At 44.7% G+C, this 19,896-nt stretch overlaps 1 protein-coding gene across 1 annotated transcript in view; it reads left to right on the forward strand.

Annotated features, from left to right (window-relative positions):
• Positions 1-19,896, forward strand: part of LOC144685067 (anoctamin-9-like) — a 316,975-nt gene that overhangs the window by 47,701 nt on the left and 249,378 nt on the right. Inside the window, exons 6-7 of the mRNA XM_078549602.1 lie at positions 7,605-7,739; positions 8,400-8,496. Of these exons, the coding sequence (XP_078405728.1) occupies positions 7,605-7,739; positions 8,400-8,496 (232 nt within the window). The remainder of the gene's footprint in view (positions 1-7,604; positions 7,740-8,399; positions 8,497-19,896) is intronic.

The raw sequence follows: 19,896 nt of genomic DNA on the forward strand, positions 1-19,896 counted from the left end.
TCCCTGTGCTGTACTTTTCTTTGTTCTTTGTTCTTTGGCACAGTTGATGAACTCCAAAACTGTTCCATAGACAAAGTGGAGACAGGAAGAATCAGGAAATTAAGTTATAAAGAAATTCAGGGCTGCACCACAGCATATGGTGGCCTGTGAAGAAGCTCCTAATCCAGCGATCGTAGGCTTTGAGTTGGAACAACAGCAAAGATCCTGGAACTGGTGAGGAACCCTTAATAAGGGTAAAACTCTATATTAATGGTGCACTGGGCAGGCAGCATGGGGAAAACCAGATTCCTAGCAAGGGTGAGTTACAGAAAACCCTGCAGTCCAGTCCCAAGGACAACACCATTAGATATGGCAACCGCGAGGCAGCATAAATGAAAAAAAAGTGGCTGCAAATACTTGATGCTCCAGGGGAAGGGAGTGAAAAGATTATTGAAATAACTTAAAGCAAAACAGTTTTTAACAGCTTTGTGGCGTGCAAAAAATAAATATCAAGTCTAGCTGAGAGATCCCCCAAGAAGAGACAGTGGCTGCATCGGGTCTTGGTGAGAGGCTGAACAGCGCAGGAAAGTTGCAAACACTGGATGGAAAATTTAAACTTTGGGTAAACCACCTTAAAATTTATAAAAGCTATGGGTCCTAAATTTACACTACCTGAGAGGTTTGGACACATAGAAGGACCAAATCAAAACTGGGCACTTTGGAGAACAAAATTCTTAAAGTTCCGAATTACTTCAGGATTGGACAGTAAGTCTGAAGCTGAACATTACTTCTTAGGAACAGTAGCAGATGATGTTATTGCAAGACAGGGCATCAATGAGAACACTGACAAATTTGAAGAAGTCTTAAAAGCTTCGTTAACTATTTCAATCTGAGGAGCAATAAGATTATGGAAAGGGACAAATTCAACAGAAGGACCCAGAAACCAGGGGAACCAATAGATGCTTTTATTAATGACCTTTACAGGCTGGTTGATGGATGCAAAGTGTGGAGACCTAAAAACAGAATTAATATGAGCCTGCAGAGTAGTTGATATTACCGATGAATCCCTAGCAGACGCATTGCAATCTAAGGAAGACCTCACCTTAGAAAAAGCAGTACTGCTGGTGAGTCAAACAGAGGTCTGTAAACAGAACAGGGCATTACTGAGAGGTGAAGAAAAGCCTTGACTCAGAAAACTGCCAGTGACTATACAGTTCCTTAAGTCCAGGTATGTAAAAGAAGCATCAGAAAAGAAGGTACAAGTTCAGAGGGAAAGTACAAGATGCCATAAAACTCTGCCAGCGCTGTGTCACCAAAAAGAGCCACAGGCGTTAACAGTGTCCTGCAAACATTGTATTCCTCTCCGCAGATGCTGTCAGACCTGCTGAGTTTTTCCAGGTATTTTTGTTTTTATTGCAGAATGCTTTCCCTGCAGAAGAACTGACCATTTCAAGAAGATGTGCCAAAGTAAAGCATCTAACTTCATAAGTTTCAAGGAAAAGTCTTCACGCATAAGGCTATAAATGAAGTTGAAGAATTTCCGTCAAAGAGGAAGAAAAATGTTTCCAGGGCGAGATCAATGACCCCAATCATGCATTCCGGAACACATCATTAAGCATATCGCCAACTTTAAACTGAAGCGGATGTAATGGTTTTATCAGGCAATGAACCTTGGTTGCCAACGCACTACCTGCAGCCAACAGAAACCAAGCTACATGGTCCAGGATGGATTGAACTAAAAGTCAAGGGAAAGTTACAGGCAACGCTCCAGTACAAGAGAAAGCAAATATTGGAAACACTGTATGTTCTTCAAAATCAGAAATTCTCATTTTTAAGTAGAAGAGCTTGCATAGACATTAATCTTATCAAGAAAGTGAGAGGAGTCAATCAGCATGTATCCAGATGTGACATCAGAAATAGCTTTCCAAAATTATTTATGGGTCTAGGAAGACTTAAGACAGAATATAACATTACTTTGCAAAGAGATACTAAATTTGTATGTCTTTTCACACCTAGGAAGATACCACACCCACTAATGCAACAGGTCCAACTACAGATGGAAGAGATGAGCAGGATGAGAGTCACCTCTCCTGTCACTAAGCCTATAGAGTGGTCCTCTGGAATGGCTCTGGTTTCTAAACTTAATGGATTTCTTTGCATAAGTGTGGTCTTAATTCAATAAGGCTGTAACGAAGAAAATTCATCCAATGTCCTTGGTGGACAAAAGCTTGGCGAAGCTGTCTAATAGTACCATTTTCACAAAATTGGATGCCAACAGCGACTTTTGGCAGGTGCCTTTGGATGAGAAATCAAGATACTAAGGATCTTCATCACTCCTTTCAGGAGATTTTCTTTTAATTATTTTTAGTTTGGTATAACCTCAGCACCAGAAATTTTCCAACGAACCACGTCTAACATTTTACAGGCCATCAAAAGAATAATATCAAGCGGCACCTACTCAGCAATAATCTGTGCACTGATGCTCAGTTTGGGTTCCACCAGGGTCACTCAGCTCCTGACCTCATTAAGCCTTAGTCCAAACATGGACAAAAGAGCTGAACTCAAGAGATGAGGTGAGAGTGACTGCCCTTGACATCAAGGCAGCATTTGACCGAGGAGCAGCATCAAGGAGCCTGAGGAAAACTGGAGTTACTGGCAATCAGGGGGAAAACTCTCCACATACCTAGCACAAAGGAAGATGGTTGTGATTGTTGGAGGTCAATCATCTCAGTCCTGGGACATCACTGCAGGAGATCCTCAGGGTATTGTCCTAGGCCCAAACACCTTCAGCTGCTTCATCAATGACATTCCCACCATCATAATGTCAGAGCTGGAGATGTTTGCTGATGATTGCACAAAATTCAGCACCGCTTGTGACTCCTCAGATCCACAGTCCAGTCCATGCAGCAAGACCTGGACAACACAGTCCAGTCCATGCAGCAAGACCTGGACAACATTCAGGCTTGGGATGATAAGTGGCAAGTGACATTCATGCCACACAATTGCCAGGCAGTGACCATCTCCAATAAGAGAGAATGCAACCATCTCCCATGACATTCAATGGCATTACCTTTGCTGAATCCCCCACTATCAACATCCTGGGGGTTACCATTGACCAGAACTGGATTAGCCATATAAATATTGTGGCTACAAGAGTAGGTTAAAGGCTGGGAATTCTGCGGAGAGTAACTCACCTCCTGACTCACCAAAGCCCATCCACCATTTACTAGGCACAAGTCAAGAGTGTGATGGAATACTCTCCACTTGCCTGGATGAGTGCAGCTTCAACAACATTCAAGAGACCCAACATCAACCAGGACAAAGAAGTAGACTTAATTGGCACCCCATCTACTACCTAGAACATCCGCCCACTCCGCTACTGATGCACAGTGGCAGCAGTGTGTACCATCTACAAGATGCACTGCAAGAACTCACCAAGGCTTCTTCAACAGCACCTTCAAAACCCACGATCCACTGCTTGGAAGGACAAGGGCAGATGCTGCATGGAATCACTACTATCTGCATGTCCCCCTCCAAGCCACAAATCTGACTTGGAATTATATCACTGTTTCTTCATTGTCACTGGGTCAAAATCCTGGTACTGCCTTCTTAACAGCACTGTGGGTGTACCTCTGCCATATGGACTGCAGCAGTTCAAGAAGGTGGGTCATCATCTCCTTCTCCAAGGCGATTAAGGATGGGAAACAAAATGCTGGCCTAACCAGCAACTCCCATGTTCCTAATAAATGGCTTGTGCGAAGAGGAGGGAAGGGCAACATTTATGCTGGGTGACTCTGAGACGTGAGCCTGCCGTAGATGTATCTGTCATGACAGCGTCAGTAGGAGTGACCACTACACAGTCCTTGTGGAGACGAAGTCCCGTCTTCACATTGAGGATATCCTCCATTGTGTTGTTTGGCACTACCACCATGCTAAGTGGGATAGTTTTCGAACAGATCTAGCAACTCAGGACCTGGCAACCATGAGGCGCTGTGGGCCATCAGCAGCAGCAGAAATGTACTCAACCACAATCTGTAACCTCATGGCCCTGCATATCCTCCACTCTACCATCACCACCAAGCCAGAGGATCAAGCCCGGTTCAATGAAGAGTGCAGGAGGGCATGCCAGGAGCAGCACCAATTATACCTAAAAATGAGGTGTCAACCTGGTGAAGCTACAGCTCAGGACTACTTGCATGACAAACAGTGTAAGCAGCACACAATAGACAAAGCTAACCGATCACACAATCAACAGATCAGGCCTAAGCTCTGCAGTCCTGCCACATCCAGTCGTGAACGGTGGTGGACAATTAAACAACTCACTGGAGGAGGAGGCTCCACAAATATCCCCATTCTCAATGATGGAGGAGCCGAGCACATCAGTGCAAAAGATAAGGCTGAAACATTTGCAACAACCTTCAGCCAGAAATGATGATTGGATGATCCATCTTGGCCTCCTCCTGAAGTCCCCAGCATCACAGATGCCAGTCTTCAGCCAATTCAGTTCAGTCCACATGATATCAAAAACAGCTGAAGGCATTGGATACTGCAAAGGCTATGGGCCCTGACAATATTCCGGCAATAGTACTGAAGATTAGTGCTCTAGAACTTGCCGCACCTCTAGCCAAATTGTTGCAGTATAGTTACAACACTGGCATCTACCCAGCAATGTGGAAAATTGCGAAGGTATGTTCCGTCCACAAAATGCAGAACAAACCCAACCCGGCCAATTGTTGCCCCTCAGTCTACTCTTGATCACCGGTAAAGTGATGGAAGAGAAAATCTACAGTGCTATCAACTGGCACTTGCTTAGAAATAACCTGTTCACTGACAGTTTGGGCTCCGCCAGGATCAATCAGCTCCTGACCTCATTACAGCCTTGGTTGAAACATGGACAAAAGAGCTGAACTCCAGAGATGAGGTGAGAATGATGGCCCTTGACATCAAGGCAGCATTTGACTGAGTGTGGCATCAAGGCACCCTAGCAAAACTGGAGTCAATGGGAATCAGGGGGAAAACTCTCTGCTGGTTGGAGTCATACCTAGCACAAAGGAAGATAGTTGTGGTTGTTGGAGGTCAATCATCTCCATTCCAGGACCTCACTGCAGGGGTTCCTCAGGGTAGTGTCCTCAGCCCAACCTTCTTCAGCTGCATCATCAATGACCTTCCTTCCATCATAAGGTCAGAAATGGGGATGTTCACTGATGATTGCACAATGTTCACCATTTGCGACTCCACAGGTACTGAAGCAGTCCATGTCCAAATGCAGCAAGACCTGGACAATATCCAGGCTTGGGCTGACCAGTGGCAAGTAACATTTGCTCCACACAAGTGCCAGGCAATGACCATCTCCAACAAGAGAGAATCTAACCATCACCCTGTGACGTTCAATGGCATTATCATCGCTGATTGCCCCACTGTCAAAATCCTGGAGGTTACCATTGACCAGAAACTGAACTGGACTAGCCATATAAATACTGTGGCTACAAGAGCAGGTCAGAGGCTCGGAATCTTGTGACGAGTAACTCACCTCCTGACTCCCCAAAGCCTGTCCACCATTTACTAGGCACAAGTCAGGAGTGTGATGGAGTACTCTCAAGAAGCTTGACATGATCCAGGAGAAAGCAGCCCACTTGATTGGCACCCCATTCACAAACATTCACGCTCTCCACTGCCGACGCACAGCGGTAACAGTGTGTACCATCTACACAATGCACTGCAGGAACTCACCAAGGCTCCTTAAACAGCACCTTTCAAACACACAACTGCTAGAAGGGCAAGGGCAGCAGGTGTATGGGAACACCACTACCTGGAAGTTCTCCTCCAAGCCACACACCATGCTGCCTTGGAAATAAATCACTGTTCCTTCACTGTCCCTGTGTCAAAATCCTGGAACTACCTCCCTAACAGCCCTGTGGCTGTACCTAAACCACACTGACTGCAGCAGTCCAAGATGGCAGCTCACCACCACCTTCTCAAGGACAATTAAGGATGGACAATAAATGCTGGCCTAGCCAGTGATGCCCACATTGCATGAATAAATAAAAGAAAATGAGTTCAAGGGTAGTAGGATAAAGGGTAGTAGGTGAGGTGAGAGTGACTGCCCTTGACATCAAGGTCACATTTGACCGAGTGTGGCATCAGGGACCCCTAGCAAAACTGGAGTCTATGGGAATCAGGGGGAAAGCTCTCCACTGATTGGAGTCATACCAAGCACAAAGGAAGATGGTTGTTGTTGTTGGAGGTCAGTCATCTCAGCTCCAGGACATCACTGGAGGAGTTCCTCTGGGCAGTGCCCTCGGCCCAACCATCTTCAGCTGCTTCATCAATGAAATATATCGCCATTCCTTAACTGTGGCTGGGTCAAAATCCTGGAGCTCCCTTCCTAACAGCACTGCGGGTGTACCTACACCATGTGGACTGCAGCAGTTCAAGAAGGCAGCTCACCACCACCTTCTCAAGGACAACTAGGGATGGGTAATAAATGCTGGCCCAGCCAGCAAAACCCACATCCTGTGAATCTCTCCTCATATGTTAGTCCCGCCATCCCAGGAATCAGTCTGGTAAATCTTCGCTGCATTCCCTCTATAGCAAGAACATCCTTCCTCAAGTAAGGAGACCAAAACTGCACACAATATTCCAAGTGTGGTCTCACCAAGGCCCTGTATAATTGCAGCAAGACATCCCTGTTCCTGTACTCGAATCCTCTGGCTATGAAGGCCAACATACAATTTGCCTTCTTTACCGCCTGCTGCACCTGCATGCTTACCTTCAGCGACTGGTGTACAAGGACACCCAGGTCTCACTGCACATTCCCCTCTCTCAATTTATAGCCATTCAGATAATAATTTGCCTTTAATAAGGACAGGATAATGATGGCGGATTTGAAGGTGGCGGGGGGGAGCAACTAATAACATCGGCTAACACAGGCCCTGGAAGGAAAGTTGCTCTCCTTCCTGGATCTTCACTGCGTCTTGCCGCCCTTTGCTGATGGTTTCTTTAAGGCTTTCTTGGCTCCCTGCTTGGGAGCTGGTTTCTTCTCATCAACCATCTTCAGTTTCAGACATAGGAGCACAAGTGAGTTCCCAGTTAATGCCCACCATCTGCAAACAATTGAACATAATTAATATTCAATTAACGTCCCTATCTGGCATTACCTCAGTTTTAAAATTCTAAGCCCTGTTTTCAAATCCTTCCAGGCTTTGACCCCTATTTCTCTGCAGCCTTCTTCAGCCCTACAAGTCTTTGAGATTTCTGCACTCCTCCAATGTGGACTCTTGTGCATCCCCAATTTTAGTTGCTTCACCATTGGTGGCCATGCCTTCAGCTACCTAAGCCCTAGGTTCTGCCTCTCCACCTCCCTCTCCTTCTTTAAGATCCACCTTAAAACATATCTCTTTGTCGAAGATTTTTGTCACCTATCGTAATAACCCCTCATGCACCTCTGTCAAATTTTGTTCGATAACGCTCTGTGACAAGCCTTGGGACTTTTTACTACATTAAAGGTACAATATAAATGCAAGTTGTTGTTGAGTCTGTCCTACATGCGTAGAAATATGCTGAGAGAAAAATCATGTTTAAAATGTTGTATATCTTGATGACTTGCATTGTATTTCTATTTGTAGACTGTATTTTGGAGAGCGACTTGCTTTGTATTTTGCCTGGCTTGGTTGGTACACTACCATGCTGATTCCTGCTGCTCTATGTGGACTCTTAGTCTTTCTAAATGGATTAGTCTACTTTGGAAATAACCAAGTGAGGTACTATATCAACTGTATGTTTCTATCACTGTTTGAGTGAGTATTTCTATCAGTCTATAACAAATAAGAGATACAATATTTGTCCCCAGAAAAAAACTTACTTTGTAAAAGTATACCCTTGCTTTATGACACTGGACAACAAGAGAAGGTGGAAGAGTAGATGGTCCTAGTACTGGCAATATCCCACACCTGAAAGGGCTGTGTATTGGAGACATAATACATAGAGCTGCAACTCGCCTAAGGGTCATGGATGAAGGAGAGGGGGCTGCAATTGGACTGCGGGTTGTATAATGAAGATGTAAAACTCACTACCACAGGAAGTAGTTAAGGCAAAAAGCATATGTATATTTAAGAGGAAGTTAGATAAGTACTTGAGAATGGAATAAAAGGATACGGTGACTGAGTGAGATAAATAGAGTGGGAGGATGCTGGTATGGCGTATTAGCACTCACAAAGACCAGCTGCGAGAAATGGTCTGTTTCATTCTGTAAATTCTATGTAATAAGCATCAGTGATCCATGCAGTTCAATGCTGCTGGATTGACTTGAGATTTGGCCTGAATTGGCACTAATATCTGAGCACTCCCGATTTTTACAAAGTGTTTCCTTGGAAGTTCAATGCAATGCTTTAACCAGCTGTTTTCTCCCCATGAATCTTCAGTGAGGAAATCTGCAATGCACACACAATAATCATGTGTCCACGGTGTGATCAGAGGTGCCCATTCTGGAAGCTCTCCGATACATGCTCCTATGCAAAGGTACAGTAAAATATCTAATTGAGTAAACTGGATGTTTTTAGGAAAATTGAAACATTTGTAAGAACATCAATGGCAAAGATAATCAGTTGTTTTTATGTTCATTCTATTTCCTGTTGCATTCAAGATGGGTATTAGGATTGTGGGTACTTGAAAACTGAATGAAATAAGGTTGCAAAATTTTAAAGCCTGACACTGTAATGCTGTACGGCTGTCATACGATAGCGTGTCAGATACAGGCTATCCAGATTACTAAGCATGAAGCTGTGAGAACTTTTTAACATTGTAGCACAAACCTCTTAAACACTATGATTATGTATCGATTGCTTTTATGGAAAATGAAAATTAGAAATTTGGGTATGGTGCACCATAACCTGCTGTGCTGCTGAGAGGCTTGCATGCTTAGCATTTGCTAAGCTCATTGAGACTCTGAAAATTATATAATATCCTGATGGCCCCATTGTTGTGTTTAAGAAATATGCAAATGAACAAGTAACCCAGATGTAGAGCAGCATGTGACTAGCAGCTGGTCACGCATAGTGTGTGTGTGTGTGCAAGAATTGCAGCTGTGCTGTCCTCGTGAGTAATAGTTGCTGAATCCATAAAGTAGATCTGTTTGCTGAGCCATTCTGTACTGTATCTTCATATAAAATAAACCTACATATAGTTTACCAGTCCTGGTGTGAGATTAATGTGTTTGTGTAAAGCAGACATAGAAACATGACACTCATAATGCATTCACAGTATCACATACATCCAACACCCATTTAAAATAGGTGTTCCATGGTTGGCCCATTCAGCATTGTTGGGCCTTCTTTGTTAAAGAGGTCTGCTTGGTAGTTGCAGTAAGTAGATTTATGTTGACCTAGCAACTTGAAAGCTTATTCACTGAATGTTTTTACTTACTTTTGAAACTATTCAGATCTTCATAAAGCTGTATCCCCTTTCCCATCTGTACTGACCACCGTCTTATCATTTCAAAGTTAAATATTAAGATCTAACCCCCTAGATGACTCCAGGGCATGAAGGTCTAGAAGCATCTCAATGTCTCAAGGTGCAAACAGGCAGTCGTGAAGGAATCTGTCTCAGAGAAATTCTAGAATCACCTGTATACAGCGAAAATGGACACACACTGCATTGAGGATGACTGGGCAACCTTCAGGGATACAGTGTACTCCACAGCTCTAGAGGCTTCTGGCCCTACCACTTGTTAGCATCAAGATTTGGTTTGATGAAAACAATGAGGTAAAACTATGAGAGGAGAAACATCGCCTCAATTACAAGTCATCAAGATAGGTAGGAAAATAAGTTGTAAAGAGGACATAAAGAGGCTACAAAGGGATATAGATAGATTAAATGAGTGGACAAAGATCTGGAAAATGGAGTATAATGTGGGAAAATGTGGAATTGTCCATTTTGGCAGGAAGAATAAAAAAGAAACATATTATCTAAATGGTGAGAGATTACAGAGCTCTGAGATGCAGAAGAATCTGGGTGCCGTAGTGCATGAATCACAAAAAGTTAGTATGCAGGTAGAGCAAGTAATTAGGAAAGCTAATAGAATGTCATCGTTTATTTCAATGAGAATTGAATACAAAAGTAGTGGGGGGGTTATGCTTCAGTTATACAGGGCATTGGTGAGAACACATCTGGAGTACTGTGTACAGTATTGGTCTCCTTATTTAAGGAAGGATGTAAATGCATTGCAAGCAGTTCAGAAAAAGTTTACTAGACTAATAACTGGAATGGAGGGGTTGTCTTATGAGGAAAGGTTGCACTGGCTATGCTTGTATCCACTAGAGTTTAGAAGAGTAAGAGGTGACTTGACTGAAACATATAAGATCCTGAGGGGTCTTGACAGGGTGGCTGTGGAAAGGATGTTTCCTCTTGTGGGAGAATCTAGAACTGTTTAAAAATAAGGGGTGACCCATTTAAGACAGAGATGAGGAGAAATTTTTTCTCTCAGAGGATTGTGAGTCTTTGGAATTCTTTTCCTCAAAAGGCGTTGGAAGCAATGTTTTTGAATATTTTTATGCCAGAGCTAGGTAGATTCTTGATAAGCAAGGGGGTGAAAGGCTACCGGGATACGCGGGAATGTGGAATTGAGGTTACAATCAGATCAGCTATGATCTTATTAAATGGTGGAGCAGGCTTGAGGGGCTGAGTGGCCTGGTCCTGCTCCTAGTTCGTATGTTCATAAGGATACAAAATAGGCCCCATTGTCCACTGTACAAACGGAAATGAACTCACCAATTTTGCAACTGTCATAGAGGGATCTCATTCCTCTTCAACACCAGTAAAAAATTCACCAGAATCCTTCTGAACCTCTTAGTGCAGCATCTAGAGCAGGATCTCCTACCAGAGAAATAGAGGGGGTTTTAGAAAAGGTTGAGGAACCACTGATAAGGTATTTGCAGTTAGACAACTGAAGGAGAAATGCCAAGAACAGAACATGGACTTCTACATCACATTTTTTACCTGACCAAGGGCTTTGATAGTCAGCCATGAGGGCCTTTGGAAGGTAATGGAGAAATTTGGCTGCCTTGAGAAATCATAACAATGGTTCAACAGTTCTATGTTAGCATGCTGGTGCGTGTCCTGGATGGTGCTGAGTTTTCTGATCCATTCTGAGTCACTAATGTAGTAGACAAGGCTGCATGCAAGCACCAACCCTCTTTAGCGTGTTTTTCCCTACCAGGCTCTCCGATGCCTTCCATGATGATGGTCATGTCATCAAAATCAGAATTTTGCTGCTCAATCTGAGACAACTCTAGGCAAAGACCAAAGTCTTCAAGGACATACTTTGCAATTTCCTGTTTGCTGATGACTGTACACTAGCTGCCATTTCAGAGTTGGACATGCAATGTAGTATGGACTTGAACTCTAATGCATGCGGCCACTTCAGCTTTACGATCAGCACAAAGAAAATTGAAGTAATGCTGCAGCTTTCTTTAGGAAAGCCCAGTCTTGTGTCCAAAGTTTAATTTTATAACCAGAACCTGTCAGCAGTGGATAAGTTCAGTTATCTTGGCAGCACACCCTCCTGAGCTGTCTATATTGACAATGATACACATGCAAGAATTGCTAAAACAAGTATAGTCTTCGGCAGACTTCGAACATCAGCCTGGGATCCAAGAGGAGTAAGTCTGCCTACCAAACTGAAAGTGTATAGAGCAATAGTCCTGTCCACTCTGCTCTACGCATGTGAGACTTGGACTGTGTCATGCCAAGAAGCTTAACCACTTTCATGTGAGCTGCCTTTGAAAGCTTCTGAAGATAGATGGCAGGACAAAATACCAAACACTGAGTTGCTCACCCGAGCTGGCATGCCAAGCATCCAGACCATACTGAAACAATCACAGCTGAGTTGGGCTGATTATGTAGCCAGAATGCCTGACACTCGCTTACCAAATCAAATCTTCTATGGAGCGCTCGAGTCTGGTTTGTGCTTTCATGGCAGTCAAATTAAGGGCTACAAGTACACTCTGAACGCTTCACTGAGGAGTTTTAGTATCTACTTCAAGTCCTGGGAGAAGCTCGCCCAGGATTGCTGCAAATGGCTCAATCAAAAAAAAAAACAATGCGGCCTCATTCAAATGCAAGTGCATATCAGAGGGAGGGGGCAAACTCAAGGAGAGGAAATCCTGAGACAGGAACTCGTCCAAAACTCAATCATGTGTAGTATCCTGACCTGTTTGCAGCAGAATATTCTAGGCGAAGGTTGACCTTAGCAGGCATCTACATACTCATTAGAACCCTAGTAAATACCCCAGTTGATAAACACGCTTCGAAGGACAAACAAGAGTGACCCCTAATTTTGCATTCCCCTACAAATGGAAACATTTTTTCTACGTCTACCTTATCAAACTCTTTATTGTCGTAAACACCTCTATTGAGTCCTCCCTGAATTCTCTCTTCAAGAGAAAAGACCCCCGGCCTGTTCAGCCTTTCCTCATTGTATACTCTCCTGGTTTCTTTTTGCACCTTCTCCGGTTCCTCTAAACCTTGTTTATAAAATCAGGAGTAGAATTATTCAGAACTACCCTAAGCATGGTCTAACCAAGACTCTACACATTCTAGTTCTCTAGAAATGAATCCCAGTGCTTTATTATGACCTTATTAACCTACATTGCTACTTTTAACGATTTGTGTATCTGTACTCCTAGGTTACTTTGTTCTTCCACCCCATTCAGACTGTTATTATCGAAGCAGTATGTGGCCTTGCCATTCTTCCTAAAAGAATGCACCAGCTCGCTCTTATCTATATTGACATTTATATGACAATTATGGCCTATTGTATAAGTTGATTATTTATTTTCCTTTCACATTCTTCCATTGTCTTAATTACGCCTTCAATTTGGTGTTGTCTGAAAATTTTGAAATCATACTTCTGATTCTCAAGTTCAGACCATTAATGCAAATTGTGACAACAAATGATCCCAGCACTTATTCCTGTGAAGCACCACTTCCTGCCCCTTGCCAGTCTGAGTAGCTACCCCTTTAACCCTTACTTTATGTTTTCTGTTTCACAGTTAGCTTGCTGTCCACTGACTCCAAATGTCCTACCTAACCTTGTTCATGAGTCTGCTATGCATTACTTTATTAAAGACCTTTTGAAAATCCAGATATATTACATCTATTTCATTACAATTGTCTATACTTTCTGCTATTTCAAATGATTCAATGAAGTTGGTCAAGCATAATCTTTTTAAAAATCTGTGCTGACTACTGTTCATTATATTTTCAGTTTTTGGACTGGAATTTACCCCCCATGGGAGCAGGCTGGCAGGCGGAGGGGAGCTAAAGAGCGGTAATAAAATCAGGTGGCATGGTAAGGGGCAATTACATACCCATCACCTACTCACCTCCACTGGAATTTTACCAGAGTAGGTATTGGGCCTGCCTTTAGGTCAGTTGAGACTGTGCTAAACCCTGACAGCCTGGCTGGGGAGTGAGGGGGCAGTCTCTTGTTCAGGCACTTTGTGCCCAACAGAGGCCCTCTCAATGGTGTTCGCCAGTCCCAGCCTACCAACTCCGCCCCCACCCGGCGACCGATCATGGCTCTTGCCCACTTACCTCGATGTCTGGCTTCCAGTGACAAGTCTTCACCGGGGACTGGCTGCAGTCCCAGCAATGGCTACTGCTCCCAGTGGCGCTGTTGGTTCTGGAAAGCTGACAGCCATCTGAATCCTAGATGTGCGTGCAAACCCAATCTGAGCCAATTAACAGATAGTTAAATCCGTCAGGGCTTCCCAACTCTACAGAAGTGGGGTCACCCCTGATTTTTCAGTTGGGGGCAGGGCCACCATCTACACAAAAAGTTTCAATCTAGCTGTTTTTCTATTACATCTTTCAATAAAGATTCTGTTATCCTTCCTAACACTAACATTTAGCTAACTGATCTATAATTTCCTGGGCTTTTTTTCCCTGTTGCCTTTTAAAATATAGAAATAGCATTGGCTGTCCACCATGCACAACTCCCTTTTCTAATGAGTTTTTATGTGCATGTTATAGTGCCTTTGCTAAGTTGCCTTCACACACTTTTCCAGAACCGCTTCCTCCAATTCAGAGTTGCGGGGAGTTGGAGCCTATCCCGATTAGGTAATGGGTGCTAGGCAGGGTACACCCAGGACAGGACATCAGTCCATCACAGGGCACATACTCACACATACACACAGAGACACGCACATACTAGGAGACAATTTATCGTAGCCAATCCACCTAACCAGCACGTCTTTGGATGGTGGGAGGAAACCGAAGCATTTGACAGAAACCCACGCAGACATGGGGAGAATGTGCAAACTCCACACAGAAGTTGCCATCAACTTCTTTTAAATTGCTAGAAGCAATCTGTCAGGGCCAGAGGCTTCATCATCTCTAACTTTGATTAGTTCATCAATTATCTCCCCAATTTTTCTCTTACATGCCTTAATGACAATGATTTTGAAGTGAGTGGAAAGGAACGGCTTTCACTGTTTACCTCACAGTTGTCCACAGACTTTTAGGGGGTTTGTCACTGGAGATTTTAGGCAAAAAATAAGATTACTCCCATTTTTGGGTGCTTGAGTCACAATTATACATGCTCTGCACCTGTTCCCATTGAGGCTGGCAGAATGCAACCTTCATGCTGCCTCCTCATTTCCATGACCTTGCAGCCCAGCATTAAATACACAGCTGGTTGGCTGTGCGCTTAACAGGAAATTCAACAGGGTTTTAAAAAAATTCTTTCACAGGACATGGGCTAGCTAACATTTTTATTGCCCATTCTTAATTGCCCTTGAGAAGGTGGTGGTGAACTGCCTATTTGAACTTCTGCAATCCATGTTGTTTAAGTATACCCGCAGTGCTGTTAGAGAGGGAATTCCAGGATTTTGACCCGGCGACAGTGAAGGAATGGCAATCTAGCTCCAAGTCAGGATGTCATGTGGCTTGCAGGGGAACTTTCAGGTAGTGGTGTTTCTATGTGTCTGCTGCCCTTGTCCTTCGAGGTGGTAGAGGTGGTGGGTTTGGAGGGTTCTGTCGCAGGACCCTTGATGAATTGCTTCAGTACATCTTGTAAATGGTACACACTGCTGCCACTGTGCATTGGTGGTGAAGGGGTGCATGTTGAAGGTAGTGGATGGGTTGCCAGTCAAGTGGGCTGCTTTATCCTGGATCGTGTTGAGCTTCTTGAGTGTTGTTGGAGCTGCACTCATCCAGGAAAGTGGAGAGTATTCCATCACAATCCTGTCTTGTGCCTTGTAGATGGTAAGCAAGCTTCAGAGAGTCAGGAGGTGAGTTACTCTCCACAGATTTTCCAGCTTCTGACCTGCTCTTGTAGCCACAGTATTCACATGGCTGGTCCAGTTTGGGTTTCTAGTATGGTAAGCCCCAAGATGTTGATAATAGGGGAATTCAGCAATGGTAATGCCATTGAATATCAAGGCAAGATGGTTGGATTCTCTCTTGTTGGAGATGGTCATTGCCTGGCACTTGTGTGGCATGAATGGTACTTACCACTTATCAGCCCAAGCTTGAATGTTGTCTGGGTTTTGCTACATATGGCACAGACTCCTTCAGTATCTGAGGAGTTATGAAATGAGCTGAACATGCAATCATCAGTGAACATCCCCACTTCTGACCTTATAATGGAGGGAAGGTCATTGATGAAGCAGCTGAAAATGGTTGGTCCTAAGACGCTACCCTGAGGAACTCCTGCAGTGAAACCCTGGTTTTTTTCTCCAACAGCCACAACCATCTTCCTTTGTGCTAGGTATGACTCCAACCAGAAGAAAATTTTCCCCCTGATTCCCATTGACTCAGTTTTCCTAGGGCTCCTTGATGCCATACCCAGTCAAATGCTGCCTTGGTGTCAAGCGCAGTCACTTTCACTAATAAAAACATAAGAGCGTAAGAAATAAGAGCAGGAGTAGACCACACAGACCATCGAGCCTACTCCGTCATTCAATATGATTATGGCTGATCGTATCTGAGGCTTCAGCTCCATTTTCCCACCTGCTCCCCATATCCCTTATTTCCCTGACAGACCAAAAATCTGTACATCCCAGCCTTAAATGTCTTCAACAATGGAGCATCCACAACCTTCTGGGGTAGAGAATTCCAAAGATTCACAACCCTTTGAGAGAAGAAATTTCTCCTCTCAGTCCTACATGATCACCCCCTTATCCGGAGACTGTGGCCCCATGTTTTAGATCCTCCTACGAATGGAAAAGAAATCTCAGTATGTCCATCCTGCCATACCCCTTCAGAATTTTGTAGGTTTCAATGGGATTGCCTCTCACTCTTCTAAACGCCAGAGAATATAGGCCCAATTTACTCAACTTCTCATCATAGGACAGCCTGCTTATCCCAGGGACCAATTTAGTGAGCCTTCACTCTCCCGACTCCAGTGCAAGTAGATCCTTTCTTAAATGTGGAGACCAAAACAGCACACAGTACTCCAGCTACAATCTCATGAAAACCCTGTACAGCTTCTTTATCCTTCTACACCAATCCCCTTGCAATAAAGGCCAACATGCCATTTGCCTTCCTAATTGCTTGCTGGTCCTGCATGCTAACTTTCTGCGTTTTTGGTACCATAACGCCCAAGTCTCTTTGAACATCAACACTTACCATTTTCTCACCATTTAAAAAACATCCTGCTTTTTTATTCTTATGACCAAAGTGAATAGCTTCACATTTCTCTATATTGTACTCCATCTGCCATCTTGTTGTCCACTCACCTAACCTGTCTAAATCTCTTTGCAGCCTTTCTGTGTTCTCCCCACAGCTTATCTTTCCTCCTAGTTTGGTATCATCAGCAAACTTAGATACATTACTCTCTGTCTCTTCATCTAAGTCATTAATATGGATTGTAAATAGCTGAGCCCCCAACATTGATCCTTGCAGCAATCCACTATTTAGTGCCTGACAATTTAAAAAACCCTGTTTATGCCCACTTTTTGTTTTCTATCCGTTAGCCAATACTCTATCCATGCTAATATATTACCCCCAACTCCATGAGCCCTTATTTTACCTAGTAACCTTTTGTGCAGCACCTCATCAAATGCCTTTTGGAAATCCAGGTAAACTGCATCTACTGGTTCTCCTTTATCTCCCCTACTAGTCACATTCTCAAAAAACTACTAAATCTGTCAAACAGGATTTCCCTTTACTAAAATTATGTTAACTTGTTATAATTATATTATGCTTTTCTAAGTGCATTGTTAAGACTTCATTAATAATAGATTCAGAATTTTCCAACAACTGACGTTAGGCTAACTGGCTTGTAGTTCATTGCTTCCTCTCTTGCTCCTTCTTTGAAAAGTGGTGTAACATTTGCCAACTTCCAATCTAGTGGGACCATTGCTGAATCTAAGGCATTTTGGAAAATCATAGCTAACACATCCACTATCTCTGCAGGTATGTCTTTTAGAACCTTAGGGTGTAGGGCATCAGGTCCCAGGGATTTGTCAGATTTTAGTCCCTTAAGTTCCTCCAATACTTTATCTCTGATAATATTATTCCCTAATTTCCCTAATTTTGTGTCTCTTTTTAGCTCCTAGGTTATTGTCTATTTCTGGTACGGAACTTGTTTCATCTACTATGAGACAGACACAAAGGTGGAATCATTCCAGATTTGCACATATTGTTATAGCGGGCGGGAAAAATGTTGTTTTACCCGCCGGCTGCAATGTCGAGTTCTTATGCCTTATTGTCCTATTTTCGTGCGTCCCGCCTCATTAATAATGCATTCATGGGAAATACTCCGGATCGCTGGCAGGTGAGCTCGGATTTACCCACCACGCTGTGACCTCAGCGCTTCCTCGCTCCAGGTGCCATATTTAAAGCACACCAGAGCCCATGCCTACTTCATGTCTATAGACCAGGACTGCTCCAGGCAACAGATGTCCCCGAAAGTAAAGAGGATGGCAGCCACCGAATTTAGTGACGCCTCTCTGGAGTGCTTGCTGGATGCAGTGCAAGACCGCCGCAATGTCCCCTACCCCCTCTCTGGCTGCAGGAGGTCCACCAGGGTCACCAATCCAGCCTGGGAGGTGGTGGCAGTGGCGGTCAGCTACACTGGAGCACAGAGGAGTTCAGCCATCCAGTGTATGGAGAGGATGAATGTTCTCATCCATTCCGCCAGAATAAGGCAACCACTTCATCACTCTCAACTCACACACTCCCAAACCCATCACATATCTACAGGGATCTCACACGTCAAGGGACAACACCACTAACTCTCACACACACCCTCACATCTCCATCCGGCTCATATCCTCTGGAGCTCGCTTCCTCATCCGTCCAAGGCTCCACTCACCACACACTCACTAATCCGCAGTGCCATGTGTCCTGCTCTCTCCATCTGTTTTCATGCAGAAGAAGCTGGCTCAAAACAGCCAGGCGAGGTCCCAAACTGGGGGTGGAGTGGTCCACGTTAGGCCCCTCCCTCACTTTGAGGAGAGTGCCATCACGCTAACTGATGAGGGTGTGGACCATGCCTGCGGTGACGGTGAGTTTGGTGGCGAGCACCCACATGAGGATCCTGCACAACATCATCCACCTCTCAATGAGTGAGTGCTCTCTCTCCTGTTTTTGACTCTGCTGCCATGCACTAATTATCTCTACATTGGCTCATAGGGAGCTCTGCCAAGTGACTGACGCCCTCAGCCAGCCAGCCATTCCCTCAGCTCCATCCAGGTCCTCACCTCTAGCGAAGATGACACCTCCTCCTTTGAATAGCTGGAAATAAGCAGCCAGGCAGATCCGTCACTGTGCTTACCCATACCCTCTACCAGTGCAGAGACACACACCTTGGTGGGTCCTAGATCTAAAGCAAGCTCAGGTTCATAATCTGGTGGTCACTGCATGGACACATGTGCAGCAGGAGGAGGCAGGTTCAGCCCAGTTCCCATGCACTCAGAGGACTGCCGGGGAAGAGGCATTTGTGAGATCTGAGTCGGATCACGAGTCTCTGGATTCGGCCTTCCAACTCAACATGGAGAGTCAGCAGAAGGCAGGGGAACATCACGCAGAGCTGTTGGGAGCCTTCAACAGAGTGGCATGTGAGTTGGAGGAGTGTGTCTGCCTGCTCTCTGATGAAGTGCTGCGCACACGTGCATGCATGGAGATCTCCATGCGAAGGATGGTGGATGCCATGGAGATCCTAGTCCAGCAGAATACAGAGATGTGTGCAGACCTGTACTCTCCATTGTGGTAGCCACTGGTGAGTTCCTGCAGTGGCAACGCGAGAGGGAAACAGGGCAGCTCGACATCCCGCCAGGTGCTCCTTCCCCTCAAAGCGTCAGGCCGGGGCCTTCAGGCACACAAAGCGAGGAAGAGCAGCAGCTGGACACCCCTGGGTCATCCACTCAGGAATATCAGAGGCTTCCCTCTCCCTCCAAGTCCCCTTTGCCTGTGACCCCCTCAACCTTGTCCTCTGTCATCACAGAGGGAGCATCTGGTCCACAGGATGACAGCCAAATCAGGCCAGGGCCTCAAGGCCTTGGCTCTCCAGAGGCCGCACACCAAAGTCATCAGAGGCAACAGGGCCAACCATTGCACAGGCTGTATCCACTGCTGCTGTGGATATCAGGGCAGCACCTAGGAGAAGTGGTAGGCCTAGAAAAGCTAAGAAATTCTGATCACAAGTAGCTGCACATGTTTTGTCACTTTATAATCTGAAAATATATTCACTTTCACTATATAATGTGCAATGATGTCTTTCAGCTGCATTGACAGGCCTAGCGAGACCTCCCACTGCATCCCTCCCACTAGCAGTTCAGCTGCACACAGCCATGAGTGATTCTGGAGGGAGAAGTATGTGTGTGTGTGGGGCACGGCCTTTCGGAGCCTCGTGCAAGCACTCTCCCATGCATGAGGAGCCTTCATCCATCATACTCATCTTACTGTCCCGAGCAT

Source organism: Cetorhinus maximus, chromosome 9 (genome assembly GCF_964194155.1).
Source record: "Cetorhinus maximus chromosome 9, sCetMax3.hap1.1, whole genome shotgun sequence".
Classification (NCBI taxonomy): Eukaryota; Metazoa; Chordata; class Chondrichthyes; order Lamniformes; family Cetorhinidae; genus Cetorhinus; species Cetorhinus maximus.